Source organism: Urocitellus parryii, chromosome 11, assembly GCF_045843805.1.
Source record: "Urocitellus parryii isolate mUroPar1 chromosome 11, mUroPar1.hap1, whole genome shotgun sequence".
Taxonomy (NCBI): domain Eukaryota; kingdom Metazoa; phylum Chordata; class Mammalia; order Rodentia; family Sciuridae; genus Urocitellus; species Urocitellus parryii.
The window spans coordinates 4,796,465-4,822,288 of NC_135541.1; the positions used below are offsets into that span (position 1 = coordinate 4,796,465).

The 25,824-nt window shown below is 41.9% G+C and overlaps 1 protein-coding gene across 3 annotated transcripts in view; it reads left to right on the top strand.

Annotated features, from left to right (window-relative positions):
- LOC113180919 (calmodulin-binding transcription activator 1) overlaps positions 1–25,824 on the top strand; it is a 687,512-nt gene that overhangs the window by 657,367 nt on the left and 4,321 nt on the right. For 2 of the 3 annotated variants that reach the window (XM_026386128.2, XM_026386130.2), the window contains exons 3-11: positions 1,163–1,359; positions 1,744–1,822; positions 2,146–2,461; positions 2,841–3,364; positions 9,316–9,503; positions 9,906–10,152; positions 10,923–10,994; positions 13,960–14,153; positions 14,836–14,910. In XM_026386128.2, the coding sequence (XP_026241913.1) occupies positions 1,163–1,359; positions 1,744–1,822; positions 2,146–2,461; positions 2,841–3,364; positions 9,316–9,503; positions 9,906–10,152; positions 10,923–10,994; positions 13,960–14,153; positions 14,836–14,910 (1,892 nt within the window). Of the gene's footprint in view, positions 1–1,162; positions 1,360–1,743; positions 1,823–2,145; positions 2,462–2,840; positions 3,365–9,315; positions 9,504–9,905; positions 10,153–10,922; positions 10,995–13,959; positions 14,154–14,835; positions 14,911–17,791; positions 17,823–25,824 lie in introns of all 3 variants that reach the window. The other variant, XM_026386127.2, reaches the window with a different exon arrangement.

Sequence of the window (25,824 nt, forward strand, 5' to 3'; positions counted from 1 at the left end):
CTTAAACTCCAGGACCTCTCATGCTTTTCCAGGATGCTATTTTATTTTATTTTATTTTTAAATTTTTTTTATTAGTTGCTCAAAACATTACAATGATCTTGACATATCATACATTTGATTTCAAGTGGGGTATGAATTCTTTTTTTCCCACATGTACAGATTGCAGTATCACATTGGTTTTATAGCCACATTTATATATACAGCCATATTAGTGTCTGTTGTATTCTGCTACCCTTCCTATTCTCCCCTCCCCTCCCTTCCCCTCCCATCACCTCTCTCTACCCACTCTATGACACTTTTCTCTCTGTTTTTCTTCCTCACACCATCTTATATGTAATTTTGCATAACAATGGGGGTCTCCTTCCATCTTCCCCGCGATTCCCCTTCTCTCTCCCATTCCCATGCATCTCTCATCCCTATTTAATGGTAATCTTCTTCTCATGCTCTTCCTCCCTGCTCTGTTTTGAGTTGCCCCCCTTATATCAAAGAAGACATTCGGCACTTGCTCCTTAGGGATTGGCTAGATTCACTCTGCTTTAATGCCATCCATTTCCCTGCAAATGCCATGATTTTGTTATTTTTTAGTGCTGAGTAATATTCCATTGTGTATAAATTCCACATTTTTTTTTTATCCATTCATCTATTGAAGGGCATCTGGGTTGGTTCCACAGTCTAGCTATTGTGAATTGTGCTGCTATGAACATTGATGTAGCTGTGTCCCAGGATGCTCTTTTAAAAAGTAGAAATTGTTATCAGATATTTTTAAGTGTTTATTTAGGGGAAAATACCCACAACTAGGTAACTTGACTTTCAGAAGAAGTCAGGGAGGGAACTATAGGGAAGCTAGAGCCTTTTTCTTTTTTTTTCTTTTTCTTCTTTTTTTTTTTTTAGCAGCATACATTTTCCCCAAGATGGTCAGCATGGAGTTCAGAGTTGGAGTCCTGGCTGTGGTAGATGCTGGTTTTACCAGTGATGGAACTTAACCTAGTGCTCTGACTTTGGAGGCGTGCTGCCCATTCTGTTCTCTGTCCCATCCTGTTCCATTTGTCTGTTTTCCGTTTCTAGTTGCTAATCACAAAGCATTTGCTTCTCCTGTGTCAAAATTTGGATATGGTAAAGTGGCTGTGGTCCTCCTATTGTGATGTGTACTTGTCTATGACAGTGTACTTCTGGGACGGGGACCTTGGGGAGCTGCTTCGAGAGTCGTGTGGTTGTTGTGTGTGAGAAGATGATGAGCCGGGCCTGCTGGGCCAAGTCCAAGCATCTGATCCATTCCAAGACGTTCCGCGGAATGACCCTCTTGCACCTGGCTGCTGCCCAAGGCTACGCCACCCTGATCCAGACGCTCATCAAGTGGCGGTAAGGCTGGGGTGCAAATGACAAGTCATCTTCACCTACCAGCACACAGCTGCTAGAGGGATTCCACCAATGGGGAGACAGCAGTGCCACTCAGCTTTCTAGGCTGGGAGCAAAAGGCTTTCTTGGAGGACAGTTTCCAAGACACGTTATGGATTGTGCCCAAGAATTCCCTGGTGAGGTACTAACTAAATGCTGTATTTTACATTTCCTGTGGGCTCCTAGCCAGATGGAGAATCCAAGCTACCTCAGAAATCCCACTCTATTTTTTCACATTAGGGAGATTAGATGCCTAGTTTAGTTTCATCTTGTGGGGTTTCATAATACTCTAATATTCCTTTTAACATGGATTAATCGTGTAATAACTTCTGGTGCCGTCCCTTCCAGCACGAAGCATGCAGATAGCATTGATTTGGAACTGGAAGTCGACCCCTTGAATGTGGACCATTTCTCCTGTACTCCTCTGGTAAGGAATAGGTTTATTTATCCCCCTAACCATTTTCTCAGACCGGTGTAGGGACTCTTTTGGGATCTGAGAACAACACGTAAAAGATGAGTTGTTATGTTACAGTTTTCTTAGGGTGAATTTAACTGTTTACTGAACTGTGAGTGCCCAGTGTCATCCCTGGGTGATACAGGGCATTTATCAGAGGTGCTTTGGAATGGTAACATTGAATGGCCCTACCAAGGTTGCCAGTAAGGACCAGTTTGTGGGTTGGCAGCCATAGCAAGAGTACAGTAGAGCTTCAGACTCTTACTGAGAATGCTTTCTCTGCCCTTCTGTCTTAGATGTGGGCATGTGCCCTAGGGCACTTGGAAGCTGCTGTCGTGCTGTACAAGTGGGACCGTCGGGCCATCTCCATTCCAGACTCTCTGGGAAGACTGCCTTTGGGTATTGCTAGATCAAGAGGTCACGTGAAACTAGCAGAGTGTCTGGAGCACCTGCAGAGGGACGAGCAGGCGCAGCTGGGACAGACCCCCAGGATCCATTGTCCTCCAAGTGAAGAGCCAAGTACGGATAGCTGGATGGCCCAGTGGCACAGTGAGGCCATGAGCTCTCCAGAAATATCCAAAGGAGTCACTGTTATTGCAAGTACCAACCCAGGTAAAGCTTTAGAGTTTCTGTATCTCAGAGTTTGACAGCTCTTCCATTTGCTTTCATGCCACTGCCCTCAGAAAAGTTTATAGGAGATTCACATATTTTTAAGGGTTTTTTTTTTAATGTTTTTGGTATTCCTTTAAAAATGCTTAGTGACCCCCCCCATATGGAAAATAACAGAAATTCTGTGTTCATGCAAAAGTACACCTTTTTGAAGGAGAACTTTCTGAGTACTGTGTGTGCTGCTGGGGAATATTTAAGCCTTAGGGATGTGTCTTGAGCTCCAGCTTTGCACTTTGTCTCTCAGGCATAGAGAAAGTGTTAATTCTTGAGGATTCCTACTTTTATCGCCTGTCCTGACTGTCCTTTCTACTGTACTTTTCAGAGCTGAGAAGACCTCGGTCTGAACCCTCTAATTACTACAGCAGTGAGAGCCACAAAGATTATCCGGCTCCCAAAAAGCATAAATTGAACCCTGAGTACTTCCAGGCAAGGCAGGAGAAGCTGCTTTCCACTGCACTGAGTCTGGAACAGCCAAATATCAGGAAGCAGAGCCCTAGTTCTAAGCAGTCTGTCCCCGAGACAATCAGCCCCAGTGAAGGAGTGAGGGACTACAGCCGGGAACTCTCCCCTCCCACTCCAGAGACTGCAGCATTCCAAGCCTCTGGATCTCAGCCTGTAGTAAAGTGGAGTTCCAAAGATCTTTACATTGGTGTGTCTACAGTACAGGTGACTGGAAATCCGAAGGGGACCAGTGTAGGAAAGGACACGGCACCTTCACAGGTGCGTCCACGGGAACCAATGAGTGTCCTGATGATGGCTAACAGAGAGGTGGTGAATACAGAGATGGGGTCCTACCGTGATAGTGCAGAAAACGAGGAATGCTCACAGCCCATGGATGACATTCAGGTGAGCTCTGCTCAGGTAAGCTGCAGAGGCCACAACCTAGAGTCGCTGTGGTCTTTAGGTTCATTTCCAAGGGTCATGTAATTTTCTCCCTGGTGGAGGGGTAGAAGTCTGGTCTTAGCTGGGTGTGGTAGCACATTCCTGTAATCCCAGCAGTGCTCCAGAGGCTGAGGCAGGAAGGTCACAAGTTCAAGGGCAGCCTCAACAAATTAGTGAGGTCCTAAGAAATTTAGCAAGACTCTGTCTCAAATGAAAAATTTAAAAAGGGCTGGGGATGTGGCTCAGTGGTTAAGCACCCCTGGGTTCAATTTCTGGTACCAAAAAAAAAAAAGAAGAAGAAGAAAAAGTCTGGCTTTATGCATGAGAGCTTTGAAGTATCTTCTTTCCTGGGCTTTATGCATGAGAGCTTTGAAGTATCTTCTTTCCTGGGCTTTTGTTTTCCTTCAGTGAAACCAGGCACTGTGCAGAGGGCCTGAACATCAGGGCCCAGGTCTCAGCAAAGCCTTTCCTCTTGGCACCAGCTCCTCGGAATTCACTGTGACCCTACAGTATGTCGCCTGCTTCCTCCTTGCATCCAGGATGACAGGCTTCACTGTTTTAAGGCCATAAAAATAGCTAGCTGGGAAGCCTGCGCATACAATTTGTATTATCAAAGTGACTTTGAATGGCATAGCCATTATCTAGCTATTATATAGGGCATGAGGCACTCACGAAATGCAGTAAAACATCTCTAAAGCTGATAATGGACTGCCCTTATAATGTGGAGAACACAGAATCCTCTTAAGGCATTAAACTCATTACAGATTAAAAGAATATGTACTGAAGTAAACTTGACAGTAGGCTATTAGCAAATTCCATTAACTAAAATATGTAAGGGCAGGGTTGGGAAAGAATGTAGTTCAGTGGTAGAGAACTTGCCCAGGTTGTGCAAGACCCTGGGTTCAATCCCTGGTACTACTAAATAAATAAACAAAATTACAGAGGAGGTTGAAAGGAAACAGGAGCACATATGATAGAATTCCTCTCTTTCCAACTTCCCATTGATCCAACCCAAAACAAATACAAAAGGAGAAAACAGCCTGCTAGGAGTTCAGCAGGGAACCCGTGCCTGTGGAAGTGGTGGAGCCGGAGGGCCATGTAGAAGCTCCTCTGTCCCGGCCAGCATACCTAGCAGAGGTCTGAGTGCTGAGCCGCTCCCAATGACTGTCCTCTGCCAGTCAGCACAGGAGGAGAAGCAGGCATGCTTACCAAGCTCCTGTTCTTGGTAGACAGAAGGCCCACTACTAATCTCTAACCCTGCAGTCTTGGGGAAGCTGCCAAATTAAATAATGTTTTAGACAAAGAGCTGGCAAACTGCTTCTGTAAGGGCCAGATAATGAATAATGTGGGCTTCGTGGACCATAGAAACTTTGTCTTAACTATTTAATCTGCTGTATCGCAGGAGCACCCATATACAGTAGTAAATGAGTGTGTATGGCCACCTTCCAGGAAAACTTTATTTACACAGGTAGCTGGCTGGATTCAGCCTGGTATAGTTGGCCAAATCCTGTTTTAGACAGTTCCTGTCGGAAGCCATTCCAGATGTCAGTACTACGCTATCCAGAGCTGTGTTTAGATATAAATGTAGCAGTTTGAAAGTTGGTGGCTCGGAGGAGGGAGACTGAGTCGAGCATGCAGTGCCATCCAGCAGAGCTTTCTGCCCTGGTGAAATGTGCCGTAGGCGCCACACGCTGGCAGCCCCTTGCCATGGGAGGCACTGAGCCCTTGAAGTAAGGCGGTGAAATTCAGTAGCTGGACTTCTCATTCTGCTTAAGTTTAATTCAAGTTAAAATAGCTGTTGGATGGCACAGCTTTCTAGCGGCTAGCCTTCACGGAAACAGAGTTGATATAGAAAATAGAAAATAACCTTTAAAAAATTTCTTGGGATTTTTACCAAGTCTTGAGAGAATACTGTTGTGCTAAATGAAGAGCACATATCTGTGAAGAAATCAGCAATCTAAAAAAGTATATTGCCAAATGCAAAAATAACAATTAAAAATAATAAAACAATTTCAGAAACAGCATGACAAGAGTTCTGAAGGAATGATCAATCAAATCAGTGGCATCAGTATGTCCGTACTTGTTGTTGATTGTGTGGTTGTATGTAGAGGGCATTTCTAGGAAGGGATTCTTTTCGTGGGAGAGGAATAATTTTTAAACAATTTAGAACTAATTCCAAGTTATTTTAACAGACCTAGGGAGGTGGGGAAATAAAGACAAAGTTCATTAAGGCAGCCCAATGTTCAGGGAGTGCTGTAGACTTCCTCCCACTGGTGACACGGATAGATAAGCATAGACTGACATACGCTTGTTAAAAATGTCAAGCTAATAGGGACTGTGAAAAATAGGCTACTGAACATCCAAGTTATTAAAGAGAAAAAGAATGGCTCATTTAGGGAAAGTTTAAGGATGGTAACACAGGAAAAACCAGCAGTAAGAAATAATAAACAGGAAAGAATATTGTAAGAATGTTTCAAATGTGATTCATCCACACTTGGGTAAATGATGAGTCCATTAAAAGGCAGATTCTTGCTTTTGGTTAAAAAGAAAAGCATATGCTGCTTGTAAGAGACCAACTAAAATGAAAAGAAGCAGAAAGAATGGAAATGAAGTGAATGTGATTCATCTCACAGATGAATGAGTATAAAAAGAAAAGGGAACAGCTGGGGAGGGAGCTGAGTGGTAGAGCGCGCGCTTAGCATATGTGAGGCCCTGGGCTCCATCCCCAGCATGAAGAGGGAAAAAAAGATAAAGGTACAATGCAAGGCAAGTAGTGTACTTATGTACAACTTTTCCAGAATATCTTGACTGTTATGAACCGTTGTGTTCTTAGCAGCATAACCTCTAAGTACCACAGCAAGAACTAGTACACATGGGGCTGGGGCTAGGGCTGAGCAGCAGCACACTTGCCTGGCATGTGTGAGGCACTGAGTCTGATTCTCAGCACCACATATAAATAAACAAAAGTTTATCAACAACTAAAAAATATATTTAAAAACATTTTTTAAAAAATAACTAGTAAATACAAAAAAAGTGGAACTGTGGTCATGGTGTGACCCTGCTGGACCACCTCATAGCTTGTCAGATCACGTGGGTGTGAAAAGGATATGAAACCTTTGAATAGCACAGTTAGGAAGCTCGATTATTTTATATATATGATAGAATTTTATAGATGTGTAATTGATACACATAGTAAATATTTAATTGTTCTTTTCAAATATTGAAGAAATTTTATTAAAATTTCTCATTCTGGGACACAAAGAGAATTTGAATAAAAACTCAAAGCTGGGCTGGGGCTGTGGCTCAGTGGTAGAGTGCTCGCCTAGCATATAGGAGGTAGTGGGTTCAATCCTCAGCACCACATACAAATAAATCAATAAATAAAGGTATTTAAAAAATACCTCAAAGCTTCGCGTTTGAAGACTAACTTCTCTGACCACAATGCAAGAAATTTACAGTGCCGTTATTTAGATCTAGTTGCTAAGAGTATTATTTGTTTTAAAGTTGTTTAAATTTCATTGCCTTTTGGAGCCATCACAGTAAAAAATCAGCTACTTGGTGTCTCAGAGTCTTTCCTCACTGTCATATTAAGGGGCTATACCGCGGTACATATGCACCATGTGGAGAAGGAAGTGGGGTGAATGTACTAATAACCTTCAGGCTTCAGAAATTGCCTTTTATTATTGATAAAAATTTGAGTATGTGGGCTGGGCTTGTAGCTCAGTGGCAGAACACTTGCCTAGCATGTGTGAGGTACTGTGTTAGATCCTTGGCACTGCATAAAAAAAATAAATGAATAAATTTTAAAAATAAATAAATAAAACTGTCTGCAGTGACTCATGCCTGTCTCCCAGCTACTTGGAGGGAAGAGATCAGTGGCTTGAGGCCGTGAGTTCAAGGTCAGCCTGGGCAACCTTGGAAGGCCCTTTCTCATCCAAAACAAAACAAGAAAACAGAAATAAGAGTCTGAGCACTTTCACAGACAAGGAGTAGAGGCAGGACTTCCTGTTATTTGAGTCACAAACCAAGAGGGCCAATCTAGAAGAAGAAAAATGGGATTTTTTTTCCTTTTTATGTCTATTACACAAAGTAATTCTTGTTCTTTGAGAAAATTTGGAAAATCATTCTAAGTCAGCATCTCTAACAGCTCTGGAAAGGAGGGCTGTGCAGCTGTCCCTATACTCCTTTCCTGCAGCACTTCCTCAGCCCTCCTCTGCAGTTAGTGTCTGCTCTACTTGACCCTGAGCAACCACTGATCTGGCTGCATCTCCAAAATTTGGCTTTTTCTAGAAGTTTCTCCTGGATAGAATTGTTCAATATGTAGTCCTCTGTGCCTGGTTCTTGCCATTAAGCGCCATGTCCTTGAGGTGCACTGGTGTTGCAAGACAAGCATTTTGTCCCTGTGTAGAGCTCCTTCCAGAACATTTTCAGGTGACTTAATACCCTGAACTGCTGTATTCCAATCACCACTTTTGAGAGATATGTCAGGAAACTTTAAAAAATGAGGCTATAGTTCTGATCCTGATTTAAAAAAAAAAAAATTTCATCCAGATGAGCTTTGAGGATTCTTTAGTATGTCTATTAAAATTAATATGTTTTGGGTACAAGTACTAGCAACCTAACTACATTGGTTTAATTTTAAAAAAGCCTTTTTTCGCATGACCAAAGGTCCAGCCTGGCAGGCATGAGGCCCTGGGTTAGATTCCCAACATTGAAAAAAAAAAAAAATATCTGGAAGCCCAGTTGCTCAGTGTTGTTGGTCTTGAGAGACCCACAGGTTTTTTGTCTTTCATTTTCCCACATACCTGTTTCTATGACTGTTGTGTTCCTCACGACTAAAACACTCAGGGTCACTCCAGGTGAACTGGGCTGCACGAAATAATCACACAAGAGACAGAGATACCTTTTCCTTTGGATCCTGTGATGGCTCCTCTGACCTTAGGGAGAGGAAGGAGAGAGCCATTGGGGAGCCATTGGGGAGAAGCCATTCAGATGAAGCAAGGGGTCAGGTTTCTGGAGGTTGAGTATAGCTTGTCTGCTCTCAGCAGGTTGACTGACAGCTAGGAAGGCCATGCCCAAAGGCAGAGCAAGAGAAGGGGACACACAAAGGGAGTTTCCTTGGTACATTCTATCCCAATCAGGGTAAAGGGGTAGGATTATAAAAGAATAGGTGAGTGTAGCTCAACCTCAGGGGTATGCCTACTCAGAAGACTGGCCTTGCTATCTGAGTGGGGGGAAAGACCAAGTCACAAGTCATGGCACTACCATACAAGACTATAGTGGTCGTTCAGATCCCTGTGGTACATCAAGACTAGAAGGCGTGGTAACTCAATGTGGCTCCCCACATATGACTTTCCTTTTCATGCCTGATGCTTTAATGGGTGTAGCCATGCAGGTTGGTGGTCTGTATTCAAGGCAGGAGGAAGGGAGGAAAGGACAGACATCTGCATGGTCTCACCACAGGAAGGTGAGAGATGAGACTATGTTGGCAGCCGGTCATCTAGGGTTTGGCACCTTGCTGTGCTCTACACGATCAGGCCTCCCCAGGCAAGGCAGGGGGGAGTTGAATGCTGCTTAGGCAACCACTAGTGTGACCACATTAAGATGGGTGTGCTCACCTGCCCAGCCATGGTACCATTGATTGCTGACCCAGTTGAGAGTGGAGAATAGGCCTGAGCCAGACATTCTCCAAGATGTACCCAAAGGTTTTTGGCCAAACTGTGATTTAGAGATAACAGGTCTCAGGACCTCAGTGTATTAGAATAAAATTGTGGAATAAGCCTTAACTGCATTAAGGTGGAAATCTGTCCACCTGCCCTTTTTAGTCTGCTTTCCAAAGTAGGGGGTGGAGGGAGACCTGGATACCTTTCAAGGTTCCTTTCTCACCTGCGTGTTCTGTGCCCTTCTAATTACAGGTGAACATGATGACCTTGGCAGAACACATCATTGAGGCCACTCCCGACCGGATCAAGCAGGAGAACTTTGTGCCCATGGAGTCCTCAGCATTGGAAAGAACAGATCCTACCACCATTAGCAGTACGATGAACTGGCTGGCCAGTTACCTGGCTGATGCTGATCGTCTGCCAAGTGCTGCCCAGATCAGGTCAGGAATGTTCTGGGGTCACTGCCCAGCATGAACTGGATTTTGCTGGAGGCAGGGAAGGCTAAGTGATAGGTTGAATGCTGTGGTGTAGCATGAGACTGTACCAGGCGGGAGAAGGGGTCAGGATGTGTTCCACCGCCACTCTCGAGGTCCGACTCTGTCCTCATTGCTTCCATTTGTTCCTCCCCGGACTAGAGTATACTTGGTGGGGTTAGTATTTACCATAGTACTAAAGTCATTTTCAGGTACTGAATGTGTCCGGCAACTCACCTGAGAGGAGGGGGGCCTATCTCAAGTGGCCCACAGTGGCTCCAGGGGAAGTTGTCTTGTCTCATTGATTCACAGCTGACCAATTATGCCAGTCACTCTTCAACTGCCTCTCTTTTCCTCCTCTTGTTTCAGAAGTGCATATAATGAGCCTCTGACCCCTTCTTCTAATACCAGCTTGAGCCCTGAAGGCTCTCCCGTCAGTGAAATGGCTTTTGAGAAACCTACCCTTCCCTCAGCGGCAGACTGGTCAGAATTCCTGAGTGCGTCCACCAGTGAGAAGGTAGAGAATGAATTTGCTCAGCTCACCCTGTCTGATCATGAACAGAGAGAACTCTATGAAGCTGCCAGGCTTGTCCAGACAGCTTTCCGGAAATACAAGGTAAAATAGAAAGTTCTTGATGTTGTCTTGTTCTTAAGATCAGGGAGCAGGGATGAGACTCATCTACTTACTCTGAGATACCTCCCAGTTCCTTTATCTCTGGGCTTATAGCATTTTTACAGAAAGTTATTAATTATATCACATTAGATTATTAATGATTTTCAGGAGCTTTAGTGAAGTAGAACCAGTAGTGGACAGCTGTCACCAACTCCACTATTGTTGATATTTTGTTTAATACAAAGCGAGTTGATACCTTCATTACAAAGAATTTATGACCTAAAGCAGGGATTTTTTCAGCCAGAGGCCTGGGGGCTGACTTGAGGCAGCCCATGAATTCCTAAAATTACATGGTGAGGCTTCTGTTTATGTGGTTTTGGTGGTGAGAGGATCTACAGCCTTCTGCAGATTCTTAAAGGATCTTGGATGCTCCCACCCCCACAAAGGTGTTAAAAGCCATTAATCATTGAACTAAAAGTGGCCAGGCTTATCTTAGGAAGACTGTTGAGATCTGATAAGAAAATAGTATGATATCTAATGTGTTATATACTTTTAAAATGAATAACTTTTAGGCCTCCTAATGTCCAGGTATCATGGTTTACTCTATAAATTTATTTTTGTTTATTTATATTTATAATCAATGATCAGTGTATTGTTCTGGTAAACTGGGTCTCCGGTCTGAGAGAGTGGCATTACATGATTGCATAGTTTTTAGAAAGTCTACAGTTCTTACCATTAGGCCATTAATGATTTCCCCCTCATATTACTTTAAGGGTCGACCCTTGCGGGAACAGCAGGAAGTGGCCGCTGCCGTCATTCAGCGTTGTTACAGAAAGTACAAACAGGTAAACCTCAGTCTGTGTCACAGAAGGAGGAGGCCCTCCCTGCAGCCCCTACCTCTGAGGACCTGGTGTGCAGTTTGGATAGTGAGCACCACATAGAAGTGATTTGCCTTGATTAAAAACCAGAGGACCACCACATAGAAGTGATTTGCCTTGATTAAAAACCAGAGGACCAGGAAATGAAACAAAGCCATCTGCAGTTCAGCTTGTGCCACAAAATAACTTGTGTGCAGAATCTGGGCCTTCAGCTCCCTGAGATAAATACAAGGAATTACTTGTGTTTGAAGTGAGGACCGATGTTCCAGTAATTTCATAGACTTAATAACTGAGGAACTCTGGAGAGTTTGACATGGCTCTTGGAGGAGGTCAGTGCTGGCCATTCCTTGGACATTGAATTATATAGGTCGTATAGTCTTCTGCCCTTTTCCATTCAGCTGCTGCTTATCCATTTTAAAATGAAGAATTGTAAAAATCTTTGAGAATCCTAAGAAGCTCGGAGCATCTCAGGCCAATTTCTCCTTTAGTTGGCAAGTGCAGGAAGGACAGAGCAGGACCTTTCTATGCAGGGTTACCATTTCCAAACAGCCTGTGGGGTTGGTGACTACTGCCAGATAAGAAAGGTGCCTGTTGTTCCTGGAGCACCTGTGTGTGCGGGGCCTCAGGCCCACCATCTCATTCACCCTTGCAGACACTCAAAGTTTCGTTTCCATCTTAGAATTTGAGGCTCAGATAAATTCAGTAAGTATTAGACTTTCTAATCCTCAAACTGCTTAGATTCTAGAACCTTTTATTAGGTTGTGCTTCAGGTAGGTTTTGCATTTTAATTTGAGGACTGAAAATGCAAAGGTGTGTGATGATCTCAGCGATTTGGGGTCACGCTCTCTTGTTCTTTGATTTCTGAGATGGGTTGCCATTAGCTCCTGTTTCTTTAGGACTAAACCCTACAACAGGGCGGGGAAGGACCATCTCCAGCTCAGAGTCAGCTGAGTTCACGATCCCAGAAAATGAAGGTTTATTGTGCAAACGCTGACACCACGTCCCTATAGCTGTGCATCCCTGTAGGTCTGTGGCAGGTCTGCTGTGAGCACCTGCGGCACACTGATGGAGGCTTCTAGTCTGTGTTAATAGCAGGTGTTCACTCCAGATTATGAGTTGTTTTTTAAAAAACAAATTCCTTCCCAAAGAAATGTTGTCAACAGTGAGGACGGCGGAAGGCAGGCCCTATTTTTAGAAATAGTGAGAGCTGTCAGACAGATTTTGGAAGGTGGAAGGCATTAACGTAGCCAGGATGCCTTTTTTTGTTCTTTTTTTCTTTTTGGTTGGGAGTTTTATTGGTTCTGATTTTAATTTCATTATATTCAGCAATCTAACATTAATCTTGTATTTTCTGTTTCTCCCCCAAGCTGACATGGATAGCCTTGAAGGTAATGATACACCCAAGTCCTCTCACAAACCATTCCACAAGAGTCACAAGCTTCACACCCATCACCAGCCACCAGAGGGGCCATTAGGATGGCACAGTCCTGCACAGACATAACCACCTTGCAGGCCACCTAGCCAGAGCACTCCTATCCTCTGGGACCTTGTGGTTATTCAGTTAGGATGGGTTTTGGCATTAATCATGACTGGACATTTTCTTGGCAAGTGTCGGTCCATCTGAGCCAACTACCATGAGCCCAGTGGCCACTGAGTAAATGTCTTCTTCCCACAGTGGGCTTCACAGGCCTAGTAGGGTCTGAGGGTGCCATGTGTACAGGCCAAGGTGAGCTGACTGCAGGCTCAGAGGGTGCAGCATTCTTGTCTTAGACGTTTGGACCAGTGGAAGTAAATATAAAGATCAGATGAGACTGATGATTTTTGCAGAAGGGTCCTATTTCTCAATAATTCCTTCCCTCATTCCCGCCTCATATATCCAGGGACGTAGTTAGGCATGTGCAGGGATTTTCTAAGGAACAGTTTTCATTAAAATGGTAAGTTGCCTTCTTGTAAGCAAAAGGCTTTGTGTGCCCTTTTGTCCCCTGACTCATTTTCTATTCCATTACAAATTTGGACAAAGTATTTTTAAACCATGGTTGATCCCTGTACTTTAGTGCCTAGACAGTGTTAACAGTGAGCACACACACCCTGTGCCTTCATCCACCACTGTTGCGGCCCTGCAGCAGGCTGGGTGGAGGGGTGCTGGCCTTGGCTCAAGCAGTTCCCAACTCTGATGACCATCCAGGTGTCATTACTTCACCATCGTTGATCTGATGAGTGTTAATCTTTTACAGGGTAAAATGGCTTAAAGGTGTCAGCGTTTCATGATAAGCCTTGTATTTGGGACCTTGTAACTCCATCAGAAATTCACCATACAGATAGTAGTTAGAAATCAGTCAGATGCTGACTGCTAGGTGGACGTGGCGTATAGTGGGAAGCATAAAAAGGGGTGAAAAAGGTTTCCAGAGCTGGCACTGTGGAACACACCTGTAGTGCCAGTGGCTCAGGAGGCTGATGCAGGAGGATCACCAATTCAAAGCCAGCTTTAGCAACTTACCAAGGCCTTAAGCATCAAAAAGGGCTGGGGATCTGGCTCAGTGGTTAAGCACCCCCTGGGTTCAATCCCCAGCACCAAAAAAAAAAAAGTTTCCAAATCAGATAATTAATACTAATCTTAAACATGCAAAATTTTATTTTCAGTATGCTCTTAGTCTCATAAATACTCTGCTTATTGCTATTAATCTTTTTCAAGAAGTGCAAAATATTTTAATATTTTAGGGAAAAAGCACATTGCAGAACAATAAATTATTTGCAAGCAACTCTCAAAGTAGTACTTTACATTTGGAAAGGCAGGTGAAAAGAGTCTTCACCTGCCTTTTTCGTGATTAAACACCATGCTGAAAATAGGATAAGAAAGGGAGGAAGGGGCCTCTGTCTTCCCTTCCCCAGAGCTCCGTTGTTACTGTCCTGCTCATTCTTGTTTCCCCTGCAGTATGCACTTTATAAAAAGATGACTCAGGCGGCCATCCTTATCCAGAGCAAATTCCGAAGTTACTACGAACAAAAAAAGTTTCAGCAGAGCCGGCGCGCTGCTGTGCTGATCCAGAAGTATTACCGGAGTTATAAGAAGTGTGGCAAGAGACGGCAGGCTCGCCGGACCGCAGTCATCGTTCAGCAGAAGCTCAGGTGGGCTGGAAAGGCTTCACGAAGCTGTGCAGGAAGGGGAACCCTTCCAAAGAACTGCCCCATGCTAGCACCAGGCTCAGCGTGAAGCAAGGTGTCCAAGGTTTCCTTCTTTTCAGAACCTGGGTGTGGAGACCTTGCAAACAGCCTTCTCTCCACCCCAACCCTAATCAGCCAATTTCAACTTTTATCAAAATTTTCAGGACCAAAGTTTGGGCTCCAAGAGACATCAGCAGTCATTCACTCTGTATAGTAGTCTAAACTGAAGAGTCACTGCACAGAAGACATTGGAAACGTAGATAGGGTTGAGCTGTTAAAATAGCACCTATAGCAGAGCAAATCATGTAAAGACAATAGGGAATAACTCCAAGTTCAGCAAGTCAGCCTCTGAACAGAGTCTCTAATGACAGAATGCCCTTTCCAATGAAATGGCTGTAGGGATATCTTGTTTTCAGTCTTCTGTGCTCTGAAAGCTTACGAGACAAAGGGGGGCTTTTGCCCTCTTCCTTCCTCTTCTGGCCACGCCTAGACTGCACTGTGTGAGCAGCCTGTGTGTATGCTGCTGGATTTACTACATGAACTATTTAGTGAAAAGTCCGTGGTCACCACTCACCAGTTTTAATTTTGTGCATATTAAGCTTTATGGAACCCTTCTTGTGACAATTTAATATTCTGACTTTTTCAGGAGCAGTTTGCTAACCAAAAAGCAGGACCAAGCTGCTCGAAAAATAATGAGGTTTCTACGTCGTTGTCGCCACAGGTACATTAAGTTATCCCGCGTTTTACTCATCAAGAATAATTGAACAGCCCTGACCTTCTTAACCATTCACTTAACTTCTGCACAAAGCCAAACCCCAGAAAACACCAGGGTAAACATCCCAAATTATGATAAAGTAATAGAGCTTGTCAACTTGGCACCCATCGAACTCGGAAAGCCATGTATGTTAAACGGCAGGTTCGTACCAGGGTTTTCTGTTTGATTTGGGTATGAATATAATTTATTCAGACTAGCTTTCAGTTTCTGTATTATTCTTATGTCACTTTGCATCATGGTCTCAACTCTGCATCCTTACAACATCTATCAAAACAGAAATAAAACAAGTTTCTTACGAAGGAAAAAGAAAACCTTCCAGGTTTTCTGGTGTAGAATTTCTACCAAAGAGCTGGTGCCCTCTGCTGGAGGAAGGAAAGCTAATGGGCTCTAGGTTGTCAGTGGCAGCTGGTTTGTGATGAAGAGCAGGAGAAACCACTGGGGTGAAGCTGTGCAGGAAGAGGCAGACATCTGAGGTCCCAGGTGCATTTTTAGTTAGCAGGAAGTGCACTGAAAGCCTCTGCTGTCCCTGGGACTGTCCCTCCTTGGGGAGCTCAGCTGGAGAAGCGGCTGTTCCCCAGAGTTGAGCCTTCTTTGTGAAGACTAGGTTCTCAATTAGGCTCCTGGGGGCTGATGAGCAGTGCTGTGTTTGCCCTGCTGAGAATAGTATCCCAGGCTGGGATCTGGGGGCTCAGACATGCAGATGTCCAGTAGCCTTCCTTGTGGTTGGGTGGTTTCTTTGTACATCAGGAGCTGTGTAGCTGGTGGTTGCAGATTTAAAGCAGGCCCCGTGGTGCCTGTTCAATTTGATTTTTAAGAGATTCCACTGTAGTTTTTTCTTACTCTTAAGACCATCTGGTTGCTAATTTGCAAAAGTTTGCCTTAGAGACTTAATAGGGTCTAACTGGTTACTTGTACTTTCACCTAAATCAACAAAAGAATGCACATATGTGGCTGTAGAAAGAAATTGCACAGCAAATAGGTTAATAATAATAAAAACTTTCAGAAGAGCTTTATTGGGGCACATGGGGTTTTGTAGCTCCAGTGTGGTAGAAGCAGCTTGGGTCCTCACCCCATGGGCCTCGGCAGCTCATTTGCTCTCTGCCATGCTGCAGGTAGGGTCTTTTTAACCAGGAGAGCTAACAAATGAGATACCAACATGAACACTCTGAGATAGGAACTTGTGTTAGGAAACACACATCAAACTTCGGGGATGGCGATAACATAACAAAATCAGTTTGCAGGGATTGGGATTGTGGCTCAGTGGTAGAGCGCCTGCCTCATACGTGTGAGGCACTGGGTTCGATCCTCAGCACCACATAAAAATAAATAAATAAAGATATTGGGTCAATCTACAACTAAATAAATTTTTTTAAAAATCAGTTTGCAGGGGCTGGAGTTTTGGCTCAGCCGTATTCACCTAGCATGTGTGAGGCCCTGGGTTCAACCCTCAGCACCACATAAAAATAAACAATTTTTTTTTAAAAAGGTAAAAAAAAAATCAGTTTTCAGGCCCTAATGAAGTGGTCTCTTTGTTATCCATTCATGCCTTTTACTTGGCATCAGAGTGCTATCCCAGTTGGAAAGCTGATGATCTGCATTTGGTGAAAATATCAAGGATTCCAGGCCCTTTTCCTTACACTCAAAAGTGTGTTCACAGCCTTCTGCCTGCAAAATGAAAAACCAGGAGCCTCTGCCCAGTACAGAGAGCTGTAAACTGTGACCCCAGTGGGCAGAATCACACAGGCACCTTCTTTCAGGAGGCTGCAGTTCAGGGTTTCCAGGAGATTTTGTTTTTAAGAAATCACCTTAACATTGCTCTTGAGGCCACTCCAGACAAACCAGAATACTTGCAGGTTGAATTGTACACAGCTTTTCCCCTCTTCTTATTGTATTCTCAAACCTTGAATATGAGTATAGGGAATGCAATATGAACAAAATTATGTAAGTTATTTTCTTCTGACCTGTGTTTATAGTGGGTGAGTTGAGAGAGTAAGATGTCCAAGCAGTACATAGATTCAAAAAAGATTTCCTCCCAAGATAGGCTGAACAAAGAAGCCTTTCCACTCTTGGCTCTTAGAGTTCTCTTTTTGTGAACTGATGGAGGAGAATTAATTTCCTGAAGATTTTTAACAGTCATAAGAAAGCCAACAAGTTTCATTATGAAGAGTGCATCAGATTATGGGCCTTGAGTGTGTGCGATCGGATGAAGTAGTCACCCTGATTGGCTGTTTTCTTGACTGTTTTCATAGTTCAGATGTTAGAAAAATACAGGCAAATTCTAACATCTTATATAGTCAGTATATGTGCAGTATTTTAATACTGACTGTACAAGATCGGTATTTAATCCCTTTCCTATAAATTCAGTTAATTCATTCAATGAAGGAGCTTGAAGAAGTCCTGAAAATCTATCTCAGAGGTTTATTAAACTCACATTTTTCCTAGGAGTATACAATCCTGTTTCCATTCGCATTTATTTAATACTACTTTTAAGAGATACTGTCATGTTTATTGTCTCTTGGAATCATTAAAGTCTATATTAAATAGAAAACCTCATATGGCGCCCCTTGAAAAGGTAGGTAGATAGTGGTCTTCAGAATCAACGAGGGTCCCATTTCTAAGTAATGTGACCCCAGTGTTTTAAGACTTAAAGGATAAATTGAATTTTCTACCTGCTCATTTCACACACCCCACCATCCTGCTCCTTTTCTTTCTTCCCCCAAAAGAAACCACTTTATACTCATTTTGGTTGAATTAAAGCTATTTTTAAGATTTCTGTTGTGACCCTCTTAATGCTAATAGCTCTTTGGTGTTGTTTTACTGTCTAAAGCCCCCTGGTGGACCATAGGCTGTACAAAAGGGTGAGTTTAGCTGCCTGCTAGCCAGTTTATCTTTATCTTCCATTTTCAATATTGTGCTTTTTGCTTGCTTGCATGGGGCTGCAGCCTAGGTATGCCAGTAAGTTTCACATCCATTATTGAATGAAATGAAATAAAATAAACTAACCCTAATTACTAACACTGCTATTTTATACAGCAGAAGAACAGTCACAGGCAGTAACTGTACAGATGCATGAGTAAATAGGAGGGAGGGACCTTCTGAGGCCACCGCAGGGCATGCTAGGCTGGGTGGAAGGAGCCTCTGCAGACACACGTGGCTGGCTACAAGTGGAAGTCTAAGCAAAGCTGTCTTTTAAGAAAACAGTAAGCAAGTGGGGTTTTGTGTTAAAATAATACTAAATCTTCTCAACTAATGCTTTGTCGACATATATAAAGCAAGAAGGCTCACTCGGCAGTACTAGCCTTTTTTTTTTTCCCCCCCCCCAAGCCAGTCTGTTTCTTGTTCAGAATTACTGCTTCCCTGTGACCCTACTCCTATAGTTCCATTCTGTAATTTCTTTCCCCTTGCTATGCCATGAGGTAAGTCAGTGTGTAAAACTGCCCTTTTAGATCTAGCCTCAGACACTCGTTTAAATAGTGAGCAAACCAGACCCCAGCATGTAAGGGTAAAGCTGAATAAAAAACATGTAGGAAAGGGTCCTAAGTCTTTGTGTTCCATTTTGCAGTTGGGACTGATTATTCCAAAGGAATTCATATTTTTGATAAGTTATCCTGAATAGGTATTCAGTAAACACTATTGGCCTGGGATTTTAGAGTACGTTTCTCATTTATAAGTGTGGCAGCATTCTCTGCCAGATGCAACCATAACACATCTTGGTTATAATAAAAGGTTTAGTGTCAGAAAATTGTTTTCTAAAAGCTAGGAAAGGAATTCACCAGTACTGGACTTGAATTTAGGTAAATTTGATCACTTTTTTTTCTTATGTAGTCTTAAGATGAGGTGGCTGTCTTTATCACCCAGATTCATTGTGTCCTCTTCCTAGCCTTGCACTAATACTTTGGTCATTTTTAAGATTTCTGAAATCATAATTCAGAAAATCTTAAAACTTGTGTGGTGGCACACACCCATAATCCCAGGCTGAGGCATGAGGATCACATGTTCAAGGCCAGCCTCAGTAACTTATCAAGAGCCTGTCTCAGAGTGGAAAATTAAAAGGGCTGGAGAAGCAATTCAGGGGTAGAGAACACCTGGGTTCAGTTCCTAATGCTGGAGAAAAAAAAATCTTTAAATTTCAGTGTTTCTGCAAGACATTATTTTGCATCTAACTAGTTATATTGCTACTAGTATTGATTCATTATATTTTATACCAGGAGTTGGCAAACTTTTCTTAAAAGGCCAGTGAATAAATATCTTCAACTTTTTGGGCCATGTATATAGTCAGTTTCAACTATACAATTCTTACGTTGTAGCCTGAAGACAACCACAGACAGACAGTGTATAAAAGAATGATCATAACTGTGTTCTTATAAAACTTTATTTACATAAATGGGCACTGGGCTGGGATTGGCCCACAGTCTGCAGTTTGCCAACTTGGAAATAGAATTGAGTTTTTTAAGTTCTTCCTGAATAATGAGCTTATCTGTATAAGACTTAAAGTCTTACCTGCTTTGAAACCATGAACAGTTGCTGAAGGAAAAATTTGTTTTGAAATTAAAAAGCAGCAGCATTTGTTGACTAGTTGATCCTCTTTACTATTAGACAATTGTTTACCATTGGGTGCATTTTCCGTGTGGTAGAGCCGGATCAGAGATTCCTCTGCTTAAAATAGAGAAAAATCTCTGTCTCTCTATTCCCTCTCACCTTCTGCAAACATAGACAATTTTTATTTTCATTAAAAAACAATGACCACTGCCACCGATTCCACCAACATACGGATGCCCTAGGATATGCAGTTTACCTGAAGGTGGTGGTGTATCGCGTATTCATTGTGTTTCACAGAGCCTGCTGCAAGGGGCCAACCTTCCATTAGAGGTGGTTGTTTCTGCGCTCTGTTAGTTTTGCTATGTTCGTGATCCTCTTTGAGAGAACATTTTCTGAAGATGTCTTTCAGTGCCAGACAGAGCCCCTTCTTTAATTTCTTTAGTGTCTGCTGCATTCTGCTGTGAACTGCAACTGGAAAGTTGGAATCTTGTAACATCCCTGCTGCCTGGCACAGTCTTCAGGGCATCTGAAGAGAGGAACAGGGAGGTGTTGGGTTCCTGCTGGTGTAGGGACCTTTACCTAACGGTAATCACAGTATCCGTGGAGCAGCTTGTATGTTTAACATTGTGTAACCACCAGTCAGATGCCCTCCACTTCTCCCTCAGGAATGTTGCGATGGCACTCCCTCTAGTGGTCCCCATGTTAAAAATCTTGGGAGCTGAGCATTCTCGGAGGATTTATGTTCCTGGAATTTATGTCAAAAAAGATGACATACTTATTTTTTTAATTTATAAAGTACACCATACTTAAGACATTTAAGGTTGATAAGTTGAAAAATAATATTCAAAAATATTAAGAAAAAAGAAAACATTAAGAATTAAATTTTGTGGAGCAGTGTTTGTAAAACGCTGTTATTGCTCCACACTCTTGGGATGAAGAGCAGAAGGATCTCTGAGAGTGAAGGCACAGCAGGCTCCGCACAGCAGCATAGCAGCTGCGCACCCTGTGTCCTGAGAGCTTCCTTTTTGCCTGTGGAAGGCCAAGAGGAGCTCCCCATGTTCTTCCCTGAGTCCAGCTGAGGTTTTTACTTAGCTTTTCCTTCAGGCTTAGCCGCTAATTTATCCAGTAACTGAAAATAAAGTTACCAAATCCCTGAAATAATCAGGGGTGTTTTGTTTTTGTCCCAGACACGTAATTGTATACTTGAGTGAATTTCATTACTCAGGAGAGATACTAAACCAACTGTTTCAATTCTTTTAGTTAACTCAGATGATAAACCAACTTCAGCAAACCACTGAAGAATTTTTAAGGTTTAAGAAACTTAAAATGTGGGGCTGTGGATGTGGCTCAAGCGGTAGCGCGCTCGCCTAGCATGCGTGCGGCCCGGGTTCGATCCTCAGCAGCACCACATACCAACAACAAAGATGTTGTGTCTGCCGAGAACTAAGAAAAAATGAATAAATGTTAAAATTCCCTCTCTCTCTCTGTCCCTGTCCCTCTCACTCTCTCTTTAAAAAAAAAAAAAAAAACTTAAAATGTAAATGCTGAAAATATTACTTTCCAACTGGACTTAGTATACCTGGCAGGATGTTACTCACTGCCACAGCAGAAAAACCGAGATACGTCACAGGCAGAGGAAATGGCAAACATCTTCTTACGTAGCAGACTTCTCAGGGTGTTAAGATTTCATTGCCTAAAGAAAGAGCCTGCTTTTCTGGGTAGAAGATGGTTTTCCATTTCTATTTCTTAGAAAAATTTCTTTCCCTGTATGAGACAGTGTTTCCACAAGGGGGCTTTATAAGCTTTATAGTCTCTGCAGATAATTATCAGCAGTGGAAATAATGCTGTTTAAATAACCTGTTTCTTAAATTGCTAGCCAGTCACTCATGTTCAGTAAAGGTGGGTACAGCTGTCTTCTGGCATAAAAGAGCCTTAATTGGAGGAGGGAGAAATAGCGCATTTTGAGCACCTTTTTTAAACAACAGATTTCGTCTGTATTTGAGAGCCAGGTTTGCAAAAACTTTAACTTTTCCAGAAGCTGACAGTCATTTTGGTAAGTAGTGATTTCAGTACAGTAGCTTCACCCTGTGCTTGAGAGCAGCCCTGTGAAGTGTCTCCAGTGGTCACTACCAAGTTCTGAGAGTTACGTATCCTTCACACCTTTTGCTGTGTCATCTGAAGGGACAGTTCTCCGATAATGCCCGGAAGTGTACTGTTCGAGAAAAGTAGTCAGTGGGCTAAGATCAACAAATGTGGTCCCAAGTTAAGTCCAGCCTGAGGTCTAGTTTCCAAGTGGCACATCATATGTCCCTTGAGAAGTGAGTGTGGGATGATCATCAAGGGTATATTTTAAAACTCCAAAATAATTTTGTCTTACTTGCCTCTTTTAGGAAATGAATATTTTTGGAACACAGTGGTGTGTGTTAAATTGCAGACAACATGCTCTGTGTCATTCTTATTGGGCCTCTCTGTCTTTTTTGTTTTGCAATCCAAATGAAATTTCTGGAAAATGGCAAGATCTCTCTTTTCCTAAATTCCCCACAAGCTATTGCAGCTCTCAGAGCAACAGGTAACTAATCAGAAAGCCACATCGGGCTGCCCTGTATACTTGACGTCCAGCATTGCAAGAATATACCTGCCGAAATCCACTGACTCATGAAGCATTTCTGGCTGAGCATTACTGAGTAGATGTAATGAAGCGGCTTTGCCTTATGCTTTTCCCATGGAGCATTGTTTGCTACAAGGTTCTGAAGCAGGCCTATTCCATTTACCATGAATTACCATTGGACGTCTGATGGAAATAAATCCGTGGGCTTCTGCTGGCTTTCAGTGCTGTTGCTTACCACATCACTTCAGTACATTATAATGCACCTTTTTTTTTTTTTTTCTTTTTTGTTGAGACTGCCAGAGTATCCCAAGGTGGTGATTATTTTCGTCCTAGAATGCTTGGGGTAATCCTGGGATTGTCTTTAATTAATAGTTGAATGGTCACAGGTCAAAGTCTTACTGTCCTGATTACTTAACTCTAAACTAATAACAGGAGTATTTTTTTAGTGACTGATGTGAGGTTCAGGAATGTAGTCCACACAGCTCTTAGGGAAGCAGTAGCCTTGCACCTGTAGAAGCCACAGCTTCTCCCAGCATTAATTGTCTTTATGACCTCAATGAAGACCACTTTGCCTGTCTTCTATGTGATGGGATTTTTTAAGATAACCTGGACATTTTAGGTTCAGCTCTTTCATAGCCTCATGATTGTAATACCAAAAACTCAGTAACCCTTAGCAAGTTTGTGTAATATAACTCAATAAAAGTTTTGAGTACCTGTGTTCTAAGTTATATCAATGCAAACAATACAGCCACTGGATTTTCAATATCATTCCAATTTCAAATATATACCAAGTTTGTATACTGAAAAAAATATGTTTATAACACAGGTAATATCAGTGAAACAAATTTAGTTGATTAATTTTGGCTTTGGTCTATGAAAATGAATTTTTTCCTCCACTGATTTTTCAGCTTGTGTCCTATGTACACAACTTTAATAAGACATAATAGTTACAGATGGATAGCAAAATATAAATCTTTTCAAACATTCTTTAAGGTAGGAATAATAATTATTATTATTAGAAAAGAAGCACATATTCATTGTAGCTAATTTTGCAACTACAAATAAGAAAGGAGAATAACCCAGAGATGATAATAGTTAAACTTTTATTATGTATCCTTGCTGGTAAAGATTTATTTTTTGTTAACACATGCCTTTTAGTGATTAATCATGTCTCTGACTGATGATAAGGCAAAACCAGTTTAACTGATTGGAACACTCTAAATGAAGTATCTATTTCTTAGATTTCTAACAGGTGTTATTCCAGGTCCCTTCAGGGATATCATCATTTTCTGTTTCTTTGGAGGTAATGTAACTTTCAGTTACATCTACCCAGTTGAAATTTGATTTAAAACAAAAATTAGGCACCCCATTTTATCTTAATAATCTGCCCTCAAGGAACCTAAAACCCCACGTATGAGTTCAGTAGGACAGAGGGTGAGTGTCTCAATTTCATGTGAACTTTCAGAGGTAAGTTAACATCAACACAGGGGGCTAGGGGATGTGGCTCAAGCGGTAGCACGCTTGCCTGGCACGCAGTGCCGCCCGGGTTCGGTCCTCAGCACCACATACAAACAAAGATGTTGTGTCTGCCGAAAACTAAGAAATAAATATTAGAAATTCAAAAAAAGACCCAAAACATCAACACAGTCTGAATCACAGATGAGAGATCAAAGCTAAAAAGCTGATTTGATTCTAGGTACATTGTTTATACATGTTTTAGGACTCTAAATTTAATTGTGTTATAAATCAAGTACATCTTATGTGGGGGTCTTTGTGCCCCCACAACATTGTAATTAAATCAACATACGGTCTCCTAAAGAGCAACATCTCAGAATTAAGAAAATATTGTTGTCAGCTTCATTTCATATTTTAGAAACTTTCCAAATGCATGTTTTCTGTAAGTCTTTTGGAAAAACCAATAAAGCAAGAATTTATAAAAATTCTAGTTAGCCTGAGAAATTACTAGAAGCAGGAGAGTGGAATGGCAGAACTGTAGGCTCTGAAGTCAGACCATAGTGGGCTCACATCCCTGCTCTGCCACTTATTTTCTGTATGATTTGGGACAGGTTATTTAATACTTATCAATCCGAAGTTCTAATTTACAAATTGGATAGAATGGCAGAATTGTGAGTGCTGCATTAGATGACAATATTCAGTCCTGTGTAGCTACTGGAACATAAGCTCTTCTTTTACTCCTCATTCTTCCTTTACTAGTGAAGTCATTTTGAAGTGTTTTATAATGCTACTTTACTGTGGTAACTTCATGATGAAACCAGGAACTAGATTCTCCTCTAGAGCTCTAGGAGAGTTACGGAAGCCCAGAAAACAAATCTGAAAATTGGAACGTCCTCATGTTTCCTCTGCAGACATTCCTATGTGTGGATGTACACCTATCCTGAATTTAGTCTGTGAGGACATCACTAATTTTAGCAGAGTATTTACCTGATAACTTAAAAACCTTATGAAAACTTGGTTGACTTTTTAATTAGTTCTGAAAGAAACTGGGAAAATGAAAAAACAAATGTGACCATTTTAACTAGAAGAAAAATGTTTTAAGTGATACCTTCCCTGACCAGCTGATTACAGATTCTTTGGTATGAGACTACATAAAGCATTTCTGGTTTATAATTCACTCTCCTTCTCTATTTCATCTCGATGATGAATTTAATGTTTGTAAAGCATTCCTGTTCATGTTAGAAAAACTGTGAATGGATATCTATGTTTATGCTATCAGATTTTCAACTTGAAATTCTTTATACATTTATACATTCTAGAAATCTTATCAGTGATGGAGTCACTGTTGCATATTTGTGAATGAGTTCTGTGCTAGTGCAGAAATAAGATGTAATATCTGAAGTAGCATGCACAGTCTGCAGGAATTCAGGAAACAGGTCTGCACAGTACAGATGTTGCATGTCCGGAAGTAAAGTTGGTATCCGTGCATGCCTTGCATTTCTCCAGCAAAGAGATGTTAGTATAGATATTGCATGTTTAAAAATTGAACACAGACTGTAGCATGTTTCAATTTTTAAAAAGCCATTTATTAAGTATGCATGTCCAAAATTAGGGACCTGTAATGATGCACAATTCTATACTGTAATATGACTCACATTACCCTAAAATTTAATAAAAATGGTATCCTTAATTATAAAATTTAAAACTAATATCCAGATCTAGTTAGGAACATAGCAGTTGTGTTCTAAATGTAGCTATTAAGAAAGAGTCAACCATTTGGGAGGTAGAGCGTCGGTCATTGTCCTCTATAAAAATCACACCTAGACTAAGCTGGGCTTAGAATATGTCACCACTAGGACAAATAAGCAAGTTTTCAAACAATGATTTTTATTATTGATGGTAAAATGAGTTATCTTTTCTTCTGAAAGAGAGCATCTTCTCTCTGAAGAGATTTTATCAACTTTTGCAGAATCCTCAGAAATGATGATGCTTGCAGGTTGTGAATTCTGTTTCCTCTGTTGCTCCTGACTGAAGAGAGCCTTCGACTCCCAGTGTGTGTTAATTCTGCAGAAAGCCTACCACTTTTTTCCAGAATGCTTTTTCTTCCTGCCCGAGTGCTATCAAGAGTCTGTTTAGAAAGTAAACAAGCACAAGGGGCTGGGGCTGGGGTTCAGTGGTAGAGCGCCTGCCTCGCTCGTGTGAGGCACTGGGTTCAATCCTCAGCACCACATAAAAAATAAACAAGCATGAATGTTAAA